Genomic DNA, 14,174 nt, shown 5'->3' with positions numbered 1-14,174 from the left:
TTTTGCCTCTTGCCCACCAAAGGATGCTTTCTGTGCATACGGCGTCTTCAAGCACTGTGACCAACAAGCTCAACCTAAACCCAAACATTCAAATAGACCTTGGCAAAGTGGAGAATTGGTCTGAAATCAAAGATGAAATGCAATAAAGACAAGAGCAAAGTACTTCACTTACAAAGAAAAAAAAATCAAATGCACAACTACAAAATGGAGAATAACTGGCTAGGTGGTCCTGCTGCTGAAAAAGAGCTGGGGGTTAAAGTGGGTCACAAATGGAATCTGAGTCAACAATGGGAGGCCATTGCAAAAAAGGCAAATATCATTCTGGGGTACATTAACAGGAGTGTTGTAGGTCAGATATGGGAGGTAATTGTCCCACTCTGGCACTTGTAAGGCCTCAGCTGGATGATTGTGTCCAGTTCTGGGTGCCACAATTTATGAAAGATGTGAACAAATTGGAGAGAGCCCAGAGGAGAGCAACAACAAATATAAAAGGTTTCGAAAACCTGACCTATGAGGAAAGGCTACAAAAACTGAGCATGTTTAGTCTTGAGAAAAGAAGACTGAGGAGGGACCTGATAACAGTCTTTAAATACGTTAAGGGCTGTTATAAAGAAGACAGTGATCAACTGTTCTCCATGTCCACTGTAGGTAGGACATAAAGTAATAGACTTAATCTGCTGCAAGGGAGATTTAGGTTAGATATTACGAAAAACTTTCTACCTCTATGGACAGTTAAGCTCTGGAATAGGCTTCCAAGAGCAGGCTGTGGAATAGCCATCATCGGAGATTTTTAAGAACATGCTGGAAAAACTCATATCAAGGGCAATCCAGGTTTATTTGGTTCTGCCTCAGCACAGGGGGCTGGACTTGGTGACTTCTTGACATCTCTTCCAGACCTATATTGCTGTGATTATCCACTGGACTAGTACACTTTGTATCACTATATAGTTCTTGTGTAGGGCCTACAGTAAATACCACATTTTGGGGGGGGGAAGTCTAAAATATATATATATTCATTGCAAGAATGTAGAACTCTATATGTATCTTACTTTTTTCATCACTACACATTGGCAGTGCCCCAATCAGTAAGTGCTTCAAGTTATAAAAGTCAGAGGATGCAAAGGTTGCGAGCAGGGACGGCTCCAGGCAACAGCCCAGCAAGCAGATGCTTGGGGCGGTCAATGGAGAGGGGCAGCAAGTCTGGGTCTTTGGCAGTGGGTCCCTCACTCCCTCTCGGAATGAAGGACCAGCTGCCAAATTGCCGCTGAAGAGTGGAGCGGCGGCGGTAGAGCTGCAGATCGGGATTGCAGCTTTTATTTATTTATTTATTTATTTATTTATTTATTTTCCTGCTTGGGGTGGCAAATACCCTGGAGCTGGCCCTGGTTGCAAGACACTTCTAAAATTAAATTCCACTTTTGTTCTCTGTATTTTGAAACAATTCATTTCCTCTCTACTCCAGACCCTATGGGTTTCTTCACCCAGTAAATCAATGCAGTACAAGGCTATTTATAGGGAATCTTACTATACAAGTATTTCAAGATGTGTTTTGCAATAATATCTAGAGGAAATTAACACAGCTCAGTGATAAGATAGAAGGAAAACTGTTAACATTACTTTGCAAATGCTCACCAAGGGAGCTTTCCTGAGAAGCTCTAGTAAAGTGTTCTGTTGTGTCTAACAAGAGAATGTATCCAGTAAGGAGAGATTCACACCTACTCATGTACAGGCATAGACCTGCCCTGTGTGTGCTTCCAGCTAAGATTCAGGCTGAGACCTTTGTAGTCACTATGAACACTTCTAACGGGAGCCCAAGAGACCTCTTTCCCAGAGACTGTAAGACTTGTACTGAGCTTATCTCAGCTCCAGTGTCTGAAAACAACGGGGAATAATGGAGAGAGACACTCCTGCCCTGGTGGAGTATGTCACCTTCTCTGGATGGTGCTGCAGCATCCCTACCAGAGGGGATTGTTAGGCCTTGCTCATAAAGAGACTTATAAAGAGACGATTGTGTTGCCTTGGCAATACACCAGATGATCACTTTTTCCCCTGCCCAATCAGGGGCACCGTTTAACATTTTGGTGGTGGTGGGTTTTTGGTTGTTGTTTTTTTTTCCAGATAATAACTTAGAAATTAGTTCATAGGAACACTGTATCTAATTCATATATATATAAAAAGTGAAATAAATATTAGACCCACTCAGCTCTAATACTAACACATTCTCACATCCTGTATCAAGTCACTTAAGGAACACTGGTTAGTTTTAAAATTTTAATGTATATTCTTACTTTGTTACTAACTCTTGAATATAACAATTGTAGAAAAATCTAGATGATTTTCTATCAGTCATCTAGATCTTTCTACAATTGTTTCAATTGTTGTTCTTGCAGTTCACCAAGCCTGGAATAGATCATTTAACTTTGGAAACATCCTACTAGGGCAAGGCCCCATGAGTTTATACTGCACCTGCCTGGGGCTCTAGGGGGTTACCTCACTACAAATAATAGACTAGAAATGGACCTTAAACAAGAGTGAAACTGACACTTTCACAGTATTGCCAACCCCAAATGTTCAAAACTCATGAATCAGGCTCACCAGAAATCATGAGATTGGCTTTAAAACCATGAGATTATGTAAAAATAACAGATTGGGGGTTCTTTTTATTTGCCTTCTGCTTTTTGCGCCTTTAGGGGTCACATTTTGAAGCTTTCTCCATAGCCACGAGGACTAGAAAGTTCCTTTTTCTTTAAGAATGAAGGCTGAAATCACATATCCACTTGACTCCAGGAGCTGGGACTTTAAAGAAAACAATAATTAGCATGAGACTCATGACAAAATCATGAGAGTTGGCAACACTGCTTTCACTTCTGTGTAATGGCTAGTTACTTTCCAGAGGGCTCTTAAACACAACACTACAGTGACTGAGTTGCAGTTTTCATAGGAAAATATTTAAAACCAACACTGAGAAAATCACACATTTTAAAGTCGAGAAGAAAATTGAGGCTTCTGAGGTATATCAGGGCCACTGCAGGCAGGAAAATAAGATAAACAGGAACAGAAGCTTTGGGCAGCTTTTCCACTTGAAAGTTGGAGGTGAAATCTTCTAGCCCTTACTCCAGTAAAATGTCTATTGCCATCAGCACCTCCACTCATAGATATTAACATGTGCTTAATAACTTTACACTTCATACTTAAATATCTGAGCCATCTTATCCCGGGCTACACATTTTACACGTATTGGCTCAGGAACTACATTTTCTGGCATATTCTGAACAGTGCTTGTTACCTGAAATTGGGCCAGCTAGTAACCTAAGGGAGGACTAATGACCCACCAGAGTTTGGCAGAAAGCAGCACGTTTATTATACTGATAGCTAAGCTCAAAAGAAGGGGGGAGTGTCACACTCATACTCACAATCCCAGGACAGGCATGGCACTGGAGATGTCAGGATTCTTCAAGGTAAGTGTCCCATAGCACAGTGATGGACAGTGCGATGAAGTTAAGTCTTCCCGAGGCATGATGGAATGCAACGTGGCGAACCACAGGCCAGGCAGTCCGTGCAAAGGGCTTTCACGAGAGGTACAATCTTGTGAGTGCACTCCTGAGCACATGGCCCCTTCCCCTTTTAAGGACCTGCTCCTCATGGCCTGCGACTAGAGATGACATGGCCGCGTCTGGTTGGTCACACTCCACCTCAGACAGTGTCCCTGCATTGGGCGTGTGATCGCTGCCTAATTAGAGTCCCAGACACCTTATCTACCTGGGGCTCTTCTGATCTTCCAGCTGCTCAAGCAGCCCATTCATCCCACAAGCATTCCAGGAGGAAGGGGAAGGGGGGAAAGCCACTTCCCAGGTATTCAGAGAGGAAGAGGAGACAAAAGACAAATTTAACACCATTGATTTGGGCTTGAATAGGGACTGGGAGTGGCTGGCTCACTACAAAAGCAGCTTCCCCCCTCCAGGAATTGACACGTCCCCATCAATTATTGGGAGTGGACCACATCCACCCTGATCAAATTGGCCCTGTCAACACTGGTTCTCCATTTGTGAGGTAACTCCCTCCTCTTCGTGCGTTATTATAATATGACATGGGCACCCCAGGGGCCAAGCTGAGCCAGTGGCTGGATTGTGCAGGGCGCTGTACAGCCACAGCCAGTCCCTGCCCCCCCAAACTGGTACAGTCCCTTTCCAGCGCTGGGAAACTGAGGCCCGGAGGGAACCAGCGGGGGTAGCTGGGAACGGAGCCACACACTCCCCTGACTCCCGGCGTCCCCCGCACACGCCAGGATACCCCAGGGAGCCACCGCCACCTCCCCTCGTCCCGCAGCGCCCCCTGCGGTCTGCCTGGGAGGATCCTGGCGGGCGGGCCGAGCCAATGGGGCATCGGGGCGGAGCTTGATGGGCGCCTCTAGCCAATGGTGCGCAAGGGGCGGAGCCTGGCGGGCGGCCCGAGCCAATGGGGCGCTGGGGGCGGGCCGCGCGGGGCGGTGGGCTGGCGGGCGGCGCGGCGCGGCAGCCAGTGGAGCGGCGGGCAGGGCAGGCAGGCGGGCGCTCGCTGGCCAGGGTGCTGCCGCCGCCGCCGCCGCCGGGGCGCTGCGCAGAGACCCCCGCGTCCTTCCCGCCGCCGCCCATGGACGAGATGGAAGAGGAGCTGAAATGCCCCGTGTGCGGCTCCTTCTACCGGGAGCCGCTCATCCTGCCCTGCTCGCACAACCTCTGCCAGGCCTGCGCCCGCAACATCCTGGTGCAGACGCCCGAGGCCGAGTCCCCGCAGAGCCGCCGGGCCTCGGGCGTCTCCGACTACGACTACCTGGACCTGGACAAGATGAGCCTGTACAGCGAGGCGGACAGCGGCTACGGCTCCTACGGCGGCTTCGCCAGCGCGCCCACCACCCCGTGCCAGAAATCCCCCAACGGGGTGCGGGTCTTCCCCCCCGCCGCGCCGCCGCCGCCCCACCTGCCCCCGGCCGCCCTGGCCCCCGTGCCCCGCAACGCCTGCCTCACCTGCCCGCAGTGCCACCGCAGCCTGATCCTGGACGAGCGGGGGCTGCGCGGCTTCCCCAAGAACCGGGTGCTGGAGGGGGTGATCGACCGCTACCAGCAGAGCAAGGCGGCCGCGCTGCGCTGCCAGCTCTGCGAGAAGGCGCCCAAGGAGGCCACGGTGATGTGCGAGCAGTGCGACGTCTTCTACTGCGAGCCCTGCCGCCTGCGCTGCCACCCGCCCCGGGGCCCGCTGGCCAAGCACCGCCTGGTGCCGCCGGCCCAGGGCCGGGTGAGCCGCCGGCTCAGCCCCCGCAAGATCTCCACCTGCACGGACCACGAGCTGGAGAACCACAGCATGTACTGCGTGCAGTGCAAGATGCCCGTGTGCTACCAGTGCCTGGAGGAGGGCAAGCACTCCAGCCACGAGGTCAAGGCCCTGGGTGCCATGTGGAAGCTGCACAAGGTGGGTGCTGCTGCCGGAGCTGGCAGAGGGCTGCTCAGAGGGGCTGGGGGGGCGGGTCTGTCTATGTAGCCGGTCTGGCTGTCTGCTGTTCGGTAGCGCCCATCCCCGGTGTGCCTGGGCACCGGCGTGCTCGGTGCCCCCTCTCCCTTGCTAGCCCAAGCGCTGTGAACTGGGGCTTTTTCCTTTCTGAAATGGGGAGAACGTGGCGGGGAGGGGGTTCACCCCAATACAGTTCTCCATAAGCCTCCAGGCTGGTGCTGCCTGCAGTCATTTGCCCTTCCTCAGGCTCCCATAGACTTCAGAGAGGGTTTTGGCTAAGGATGGGGTAGGCACAGCGTAGGGTGTGCGGATGAATCTGCTCAGAGTGCAGACCAGGCGGGTAACAGGGCATGAGGGTTTGCAAAAGGCAAGTGGTGCCGGCTTCCAGGGGCACAGAGTGCCAAGGCTTGATGCAGCATTGCTGATGAAGGGCTGTCTGTTGGCTGAGCATCTCTGTGTATCCTGAGTCATCTGGAGGTGGCGGGAGGTGAGGAGGAAGGTTGGGAGTGGGTGGGCAGCTCCCTGGCTACATGCTTTACTGAATAATGATCAGCTGCTTTCTTGCACTCTGCCACTTCATAATGCACCTTCTTTGCCAGAGGGCGGGTTAGGACACTCCTGTAATGAAGCAGAATAATGAGAGGGAACTGCGATTCCCACTCTTCTCTCCATGCTGAGAAATTCATTTTTAATCCAGGACTGAGCTGCAGAGTTGGCAATTTCCCGGGAAAAACTAGTTGAGGCCAGGGAGCTGGTAAATACCGGTTTAAACCCTGGGGTTTTATTAGAATACATGAATGAAAATGACTGAAAAATAGTTAGCAAACTGATACTAGATTTGCGATAATCTAGTGTGCTAGATTTCTAATGAAAGGGATTAAATAAAACAAAAAAGAGCCTCTACTTAAAGCTGGGTGCTGTTTACTTCTAAGAGAACCTTCTGAATCTGGGAGTTCCTCTTCTGTGTTTAGCAGTGAAAATTACCTGTTTGTTTAGTAAACAAAGAAGGGGGATACCCAGATTGAGAAGTTTCTCTCTGAGGTAAACTGCCAAACGTACTGTCCAGGCTAAACTCCATGAGTACCGTGACTCACGTTGAAATATTTCAAGATGCGCAAAGGCGGAAGACTGCTTGACCCAATTCATGGTTATTTTGAGAGAGTTCATGAAGGTGGCACAGAGAATCTTAGATTTCGAAATTGTAAAGAAAAAGTGAGTGGGAAGATGGACTGTATGAGAAAACTTTTTGCAAAATGCAGTGAAAAGAACAAAGATGTGCCGGAACCATTGACTTTGGCTAAACGTGTGCGAGTATTAGAATCAGCTGCTAAGAACGAAGGTACTGACAATGCTCCACTGCCACTGCTAAGCACATCGAAAGAAAGCCAGATCCAGGTCGGCCAAAGACAGCAAGGAGGAAGTGCCACGGTTTTTCAACCACGAAGACATATGTTGGTAACAAAACCAGCCCCAGAACTGAAACGAACGATAGATTTAAAAATTGCAGATTTCTTTTTATGGCTGTAATATTCCCTTTTCTGTTATTGAGCATCCAACATTTCAAGAAATGATCTGCCTAAAGCCAGGCTACAAAGCACTCTGTCGAAAGCAGGTGGCAGATGAAATGTTAGACATGGTTAGTGGTGGCTTAGGGTGGACGCACACAATGAATTACGTGAAAAAACAGTTATATTAATACAACATGGCTGGAGTAACGTGCACAGTGACCCAGTGATAGCAAACTGGGTGCAGATAGGGAAAACTGTGGTTTATGTATCAGCAGTTGATAGCGGAAGCAGTAAGACGACTGCAAAGTGCTGTGCTACACTAGCAAGAGAAGCCAAGGAGTTAGCCAATGAACTGCATGGTTGTGTTGTTAAGAACTACCTGACAGACAATGAGAGAATGATGCAAAGTATGAGAAGTGATTTGGAACCAGATGACGACACATCGGTTACGTATGGATGTGCATCACACTAGCTCAATCTACTTGGACAAGACCTTACCCCGAGTGCTTTGATGACACATGTTGTAGATTTACAAAAGTATTTTCATCATCACCGTCAGCCTTCAGCCTGGTTAAAAGAATGCCAAGGATCTGTACAACCCCAAATCCCTGGTGACGCACAATGGAACAGTCAAATAACATGCCTGGAAACATACGTTAAAAATCAGCTGCATTATCTCATGATTGTGAGTGATAATGAGGCAGAACTTGAAGAGAAAGTGGTCAGTATAATTAATAATCAAGGGATTTACCAAGAAGCAAAGAACTTGATCAGTCAGTTGAAACCAGTTGCCGTGGCACTTTACACACTCCAAAGGAAAACGTCAGCAATTGCTGTTGCATGCAAAATATGGTTGGATCTACTGATAAATGAAGATCTTGCAGCACACAAAGCAAAAGTACAAAAGAGATTTCACGAGGCCATTACTCCTGAACACATGTTGGCCAACCTCCTTCATCCAAAATACGCAGGAAAGAAATTGTTGGCTGAACAGGAAGAAATTGCCAGGCAGTGGTTGCTCAGCAAAAATCCCAAATTTCTACCATATTTACTAGCATTTAAAGTAGAAGAAACTCCATATCCAAAATCAATGTTTTCATCCACTATCAGGGAAAAAGTTCCCCCTGTAACATGGTGGAAGAATTTGAAGAATGCTGATATTCCATCTGACTTCATAGAACTGGTGGTGCAGTTGCATCAGTGTACAGCAAATTGAATGGGCATAGAACGAATCTTTTCAAACATTGGATACATCCATTCAAAACTGAAGAATAGGATTGGTCTGTGCGCTCCATCAAAGTTGGTCTTCTGCTACAGAATGCTGCCTGGCCAAAAGGACCTGGAGTGGTAATCTGCAACTCGGCATGTTTCTGATTGCTGCTTCAAGGCCACAACTCTGCATTATTGTCATTTTCATGTTTTTTATTATTGTTTGTGTAATAATATTGAAAACTGACATCTGAGTCATGACCCTATAATTTCCTTAAGAAACTACCAAACAGACATGCTGATGCTCAGGATTATAATCATAGATGTTAATTATGTCCACTGCAGTTCAGCTTTTTCTTTGCACAACCCTATATTAATCTACAGCCATTTGTAACCACAATTAGAGTAGGTAACTAAAACTAAGTGTAATGTTGTGTGCTTTAACAAAACAGTCTTTAAAATAGAAAATGCCTTAAATGGAACTAACTAGGTTTTCCTGGAGCGATAAAAAAACATGATTTGGTCTGGTAAATCCACCGCTGGTGAATACCATACCATGCCTGCTCAGATGCATGTTGGTGACCTCCCATCTAAGGTAACTAGGGCAGAAGTGACTTGGATGTCAGCAGACAGGGCTCAGTGAAATGTGTATTCTGATGAAACATGAAAGCACAGCCTCATTACTTGGGCTAACATTGAAATAATTGCCCCTCTGTAATAAACAGGAGCTGGAGGGCGGAGCACATTGGAAGGAGTAGGTGGAAAATCCATGATATAAAAGATATTGACATGTGGGCCTGTCTCTCCCAACCCCTAATGAAATAATTTCCCAGGAACATCTTCATTTATTCACATTGTGTTTTGACACAACATATGGAGGCAAACAGCCCTGTGGAGAATGTACCAGGACTGCTGCACTGTAATTCCGTCCTCTGTGTAAATTGGGCGGGGGGGGGGGGGGCTTTCTCCATACTGACAGGCTGTCACTTCACTTGGCAGCTGTGCTATTCCAAATGGAAAAGGAATTAAAGGCTTGTGCTACACTAGGCAATATTGTACATGTGTTCGAAAGAGAGTTGTTCTTCTGGCATTTAAAGAGCTGCAGTGTTGCTACAGCTGGGTTGCAATGGCTGCATTTTAAGTACAATATTAGACTTGGAAGGATTAGATTTTGACTGGTAAATGTCAGTTAACGTCTATTTCACTATACACACACAAACTGACAAAAAGTATTTCCATCAATAATCAAAATTTACAGATAGGCAGAGTAAGAAAACTGCTGCCTGAGAACTGTTAGAGTTTGGCTGAAGGATATTTACATTTTTTATTTGGACATATGATGTTGTGTTTATATTTCACTGGTTAGAAAGCTTTAACTTATTGAATTTCAACATCTACTGTCATAAATCATTATTGTTTGGCCCCTTCATTGCCTGATGTTCCCTATCTCCCCATAATTTCCTTCAGCTGTGCGCATTTAAATCTGTAAAAATAGGGGGAAATGTTTAAAAGTAAACATTGATATTATCCTTCAAAATTTTAAAAAATAAATAATAAAAATGTAATATTATTGATAGCAGCTAGTAGTTTTCACACTGACCTTTTGATGTCTATATCATCCTGCTGCTGCATCTCACAGCCTGACTAACATATTGACCTACTAATGAAACTCACGTGCATATTGTGGTCCATCAGTGGGTTAACATGACATGAGCCCTCAACTACTGTGAGTGTTGTGCTATGTTTTACTGTGGATGAGAGAAACAGCTCTTTCCCACTGAGGAGAATGTCTATTAATTTATCAAGAGCATCCTATTTTCACATGAAGGACCCTTCGAGATCAGATCTTCAGCTGGGGTAAATCAATATATCTCCTTTGAAATCAAGGGGCCTATGCTGATACACAGTAGTGGAGGACCTTACTCACCAAATCATGCATGTAAATGTCTCCAGAACAATGGAGCATCATGGGTAAAAGGTATTTTCATTATGGTTTGTTGGTGAGCACTGGAATGGGTTACCTAGGGAGGTGGTGGAATCTCCTTCCTTAGAGGTTTTTAAGGTCAGGCTTGACGAAGCCCTGGCTGGGATGGTTTAGTTGGGGTTGGTTCTGCTTTGAGCAGGGGGTTGGACTAGATGACCTCCTGAGGTCCCTTCCAACCCTGATAGTGTATGAGTCTGTCCCAGTTAACCCCTTATCGTTTGGTGCTCTTTAGCTCTGATGCAGCAAAGCGCTTAATTATGTGCTTAAGTTTAAGCACACGAGGAGTCCTGGTGATTTTAAAGTTAAGCACACACATACATGCTTTGGGGCTTTTGTTCTCTTGATTAGGCTTGGCTTTTCTAGTGTATCTCATTTTTACTGTCTTTTTAAGATAAAATTCTAATGGAGAATTCTTGCTCTGTAAAGTCTTGTCTTCAGTGCCGTATGGGCACACACAATTAGATTTTAATGCCATTTGAAGTTATCGTTTCTCATTCACTTTTCCTCTTCTCCTGGAGAATTGAATCCAAATGTTACATCGTGCTTTCTCCTGAGTCGTCGTAAGTTTCAGCAGGTATTTGAAGGGCTTGCTGAGATGCCTGCAGTGACCGAGAGGGAGTTAGTGTTATTTTCTGCTGGGGATATGTTAGGGCAGGAGGGGATCATCTGTTAGCTGGCATTTGAATGGGGTATGGTTGTGTAATTGAATTTATGACCGAGAAGCCAGAGCATGAGTCGGTGCCTTTGAGATTTCATACATCAAAATAAATAACACCAACTATTTACGCATAGGGCAAACCTGTGCTGCAGCTGGGAGGTGTAATTCTCAGCATGGATAGACGTACATGCGCTAGCTCTGCTTCAGCTAGCTTGCTAAAAATAGCAGTGTGGCCATGGCAACTCGGGGTAGCCCCCTGATATGCACCTAGGATTTCAGCTGGAGTTGTACTCAAGCGGCTCTCCCAAGCTGCTGCCCACGCTTCCGCAGCCACACTGCTATTTTCAGTGCATTAGAGTTAGCATATGTACGCTTCCCTCCCAGCTGCAGTTAGCATGTGTATACTGTACCTCCCAGCTGCAGCCTGAGGTCTGATCCTGCAGGGAGGCTACGTGCCTCTGGGAACGTACCAAGTGGCCTCTAGATGTCCCTTCCAGGGGACCTTCACAGGATCAGGCCCTTAAATGCAATCAAGCCTGGCTAAAAGAGCTACTTTCAAAGACTGAGAAATATTGTTCCTATTTGCCGAGTCATTTTGCAGTGAAAGAGATAGATTATTGGCTCAAATGCCACCCTGAAGCTTGCAAGAAGGAATGACAAAGATTGCCTGTACATTGTGAACCACCTGTATAATTATAAAATGGTTACATGCAACATATACTTTGCACTACATTTTTATCATTAATTTTAATAAAAGATGAACATGATCATTGGTTAAATCTGTAATGAACGAAGAATGCCTTGAAAGCAATGTTTATATATTGATACGGGACTGCCCATGCAATTGCTGTTAAATACAATATACTTTACTTAGGAATGAGACCTTTCAATTCCCTCTATACAGCTCGTTAACAAGTGACCCAGTTTTTTGCCATCCACTGGAAGTGGGCTGAGTGTATCATTCTGTCAGATGATTATTTCAAAACATTAGCTGCATTGGGGCACATTTAACCATAGGTATTTCAGAGAGCAGCGATTTTGAAAGTGCACACAGATAAAAAGAGAAATCCTTTTCTTAGCTGTCCTGTTTTCTATGGCAGCTGTTGAAAACGCCTTCATGCGAACATAGAGGAAAATGGCTTTATGGTCTGAAACATCCTCATTTTAAAAATATACAAAAGTTGCTCTCTGGACTTTCTCTGCAGACAAATCTGATTACTTGTTCTGTCAAAGGGGAAACCATAACGTGCGTTTAAGTCCTATATTCCTTGCACATCCCAAACTCTTGATCTCAGTGGGAAATCTGAGAGTATAATGTGTTATTAATTATTATTATTATTTTATTTATTATTAATCGTGTTTATTACAGCAGTGCCTGAGGGTTAACCAAGCATGGGGGCCTATTGTTTAAAATACTGTTCAGACAGAGGTGGTCCCTGCCCTGAAGAGCTTGCAGTCTAAATAGACAAGACACACACACACTATAAAGGCTATACCACAGGAATGGCAACCCAGACTTTTGCTGAGGATTAAATAGGTTTACAGGTTTTCTGCGATAGCCACTGAAAAGGCCGTGGCATGGTTAGTTCTGTCTCTCTAAGAGTTTTAGCTTGCTGCCCATCACTGTAGTATCAACAGCAATAGCAAAATCCCTAGTGGATTCAGTGAGGTCACTGGCACTTCTTCCTTTTTTGGGATAAAAACTCTGCTTGCGGTTATGTTTTGGTTTTGCGTTTTTAGATGTAACTTGTGTTGATTTGTTTCAGTGTTGTTTTGGGGCATTATTCTGGTTGCTTGGGGTTTATTGGATAGTAATGTCATTGTCAGGAGTGTAATTTGTCTGGTGGAAAGATCTGTTATGTGTTAGCCCTAGTCCCAAATGCCCTATCACAACCCACATTAGTGCAACCCAGAGATTTGTTTTTCATCTTTTGTAGAATTAAGGGATTCAGCTACCCTGACATAGCATGCAAGAAACTGCCACAGGAGATCACTGAAATATTTGATGAGTCACTTGCAGCACAAATTCACTGGCATCCGGATCATATTTTATGGCTTTTTCACAAACACAGTCATGCGCAACAAATCAGGATACACATACAACTGGCAGAAAGAAAGATACAGGAAGGAAATTGGAAGAAAAAAGAGGGCTTTTGTGGCAGACCCTTGCTGCATGGCTAGCCGCAGTTCTGTTCCTGCTGCTGGAATTAGAAATCTCACTGCTGGCTTGCAGCAGTGATCTTTTGGGGTATGCTGGGCTGAAATTTCAGTCGGCACCCTTGGACTTAGCACATGCAGAAGCAGGAGGCCCTTTCAGGGTCTAGTGTGTTTCTGAGGTATCAAGAACAGCAGAAAGCAACTAAGAGGTACAGCAGAGATCAAATGAGATGTCGGGTGTCTTGTCACATCCCCTCCTATGGATTCCACACACGCTTTTTGTCGATTCGTTGGTTTTTAATAGTGCAAGCTAAGCAGCTTAACAAACACAGCCAATGTATGCTATGAGTTGGGTACCTGAATACACCATGCTACTTCCCTAGCCATTCAGGCACATCAGCGTGGGCTTATCTTCTTCTCCATCATCTCTTTCTTCCTGATGTGACTTGGCATCAGAGGGTCATCTCTGTAAGACCATAAGATCATAGGATGGGAAAGGATCTCCTGGTCATGCAGTCCAGTCCCAGCTATCAAGAGCAGCCTTAGGGGAGGGAGGGATAGCTCAGTGGCTTGGGCATTGGCCTGCTAAACCTAGGATTATGAGTTCAATCCTTGAGGGGGCTACCTAGGGCAAAAATGTCTGGGGAATGGTTCTGCTTTGAGCAGCAGGTTGGACTAGATGACCTCCTGAGGTCCCTTCTAACCCTGATATTGTATGATATCATCCCATTCATAAATGTATCAAGCTCCATCTTAAAACCAGTTAGAGTTTCCTGCCCCTCACTCCTTTTAGGGGGAGGCCATTCCAGAACTTCACTCCTCTGCCAGTTAGAAACCTGATTTCAGCCTAATTTACTCATGGTCAATTTATTCCCGTTTGTTCTTCTGCCAGCATTGTTCTTTAGCTGAAACAGCTTTTCTCCCTTCCTGATGTATTCTGACGACTGCCTCATTCAGGTGTAACATCGCTCAGAAGTGAGATAGACCTGCTGACGGGAGCCCCCAACCACCCGGATGAACCAAATGTTTCCCCCCTTACTGATGCTGAGCAGCACCGGGCTCTGTGGGCAGACCCTCTGAGTTCAAGCCAGTATTGAGAGCTGGTATTTCTAACCTACCCAGAGATTTCTGCAATGGGCTTTTAGAATCGCATTTTCTCTGTGTAGCTGTTTGA

General features: G+C 45.9%; 1 protein-coding gene across 7 annotated transcripts in view; it reads left to right on the top strand.

Moving 5' to 3' along the window:
- Positions 1 to 4,598: 4,598 nt before the first annotated feature.
- The window catches only part of TRIM9 (tripartite motif containing 9), a 129,924-nt gene continuing 120,348 nt past the window's right edge, over positions 4,599 to 14,174 (top strand). For all 7 annotated transcript variants that reach the window (XM_030562861.1, XM_030562857.1, XM_030562860.1 and 4 more), the window contains exon 1: positions 4,599 to 5,445. In XM_030562861.1, the coding sequence (XP_030418721.1) occupies positions 4,630 to 5,445 (816 nt within the window). In that variant the 5' untranslated portion in view covers positions 4,599 to 4,629. The remainder of the gene's footprint in view (positions 5,446 to 14,174) is intronic.

The sequence above is a fragment of the Gopherus evgoodei genome, chromosome 4 (genome assembly GCF_007399415.2).
Source record: "Gopherus evgoodei ecotype Sinaloan lineage chromosome 4, rGopEvg1_v1.p, whole genome shotgun sequence".
Classification (NCBI taxonomy): domain Eukaryota; kingdom Metazoa; phylum Chordata; order Testudines; family Testudinidae; genus Gopherus; species Gopherus evgoodei.
The sequence above is the reverse complement of the archived record's forward strand: the minus strand, read 5'-3'. Positions and strand labels throughout refer to the sequence as shown.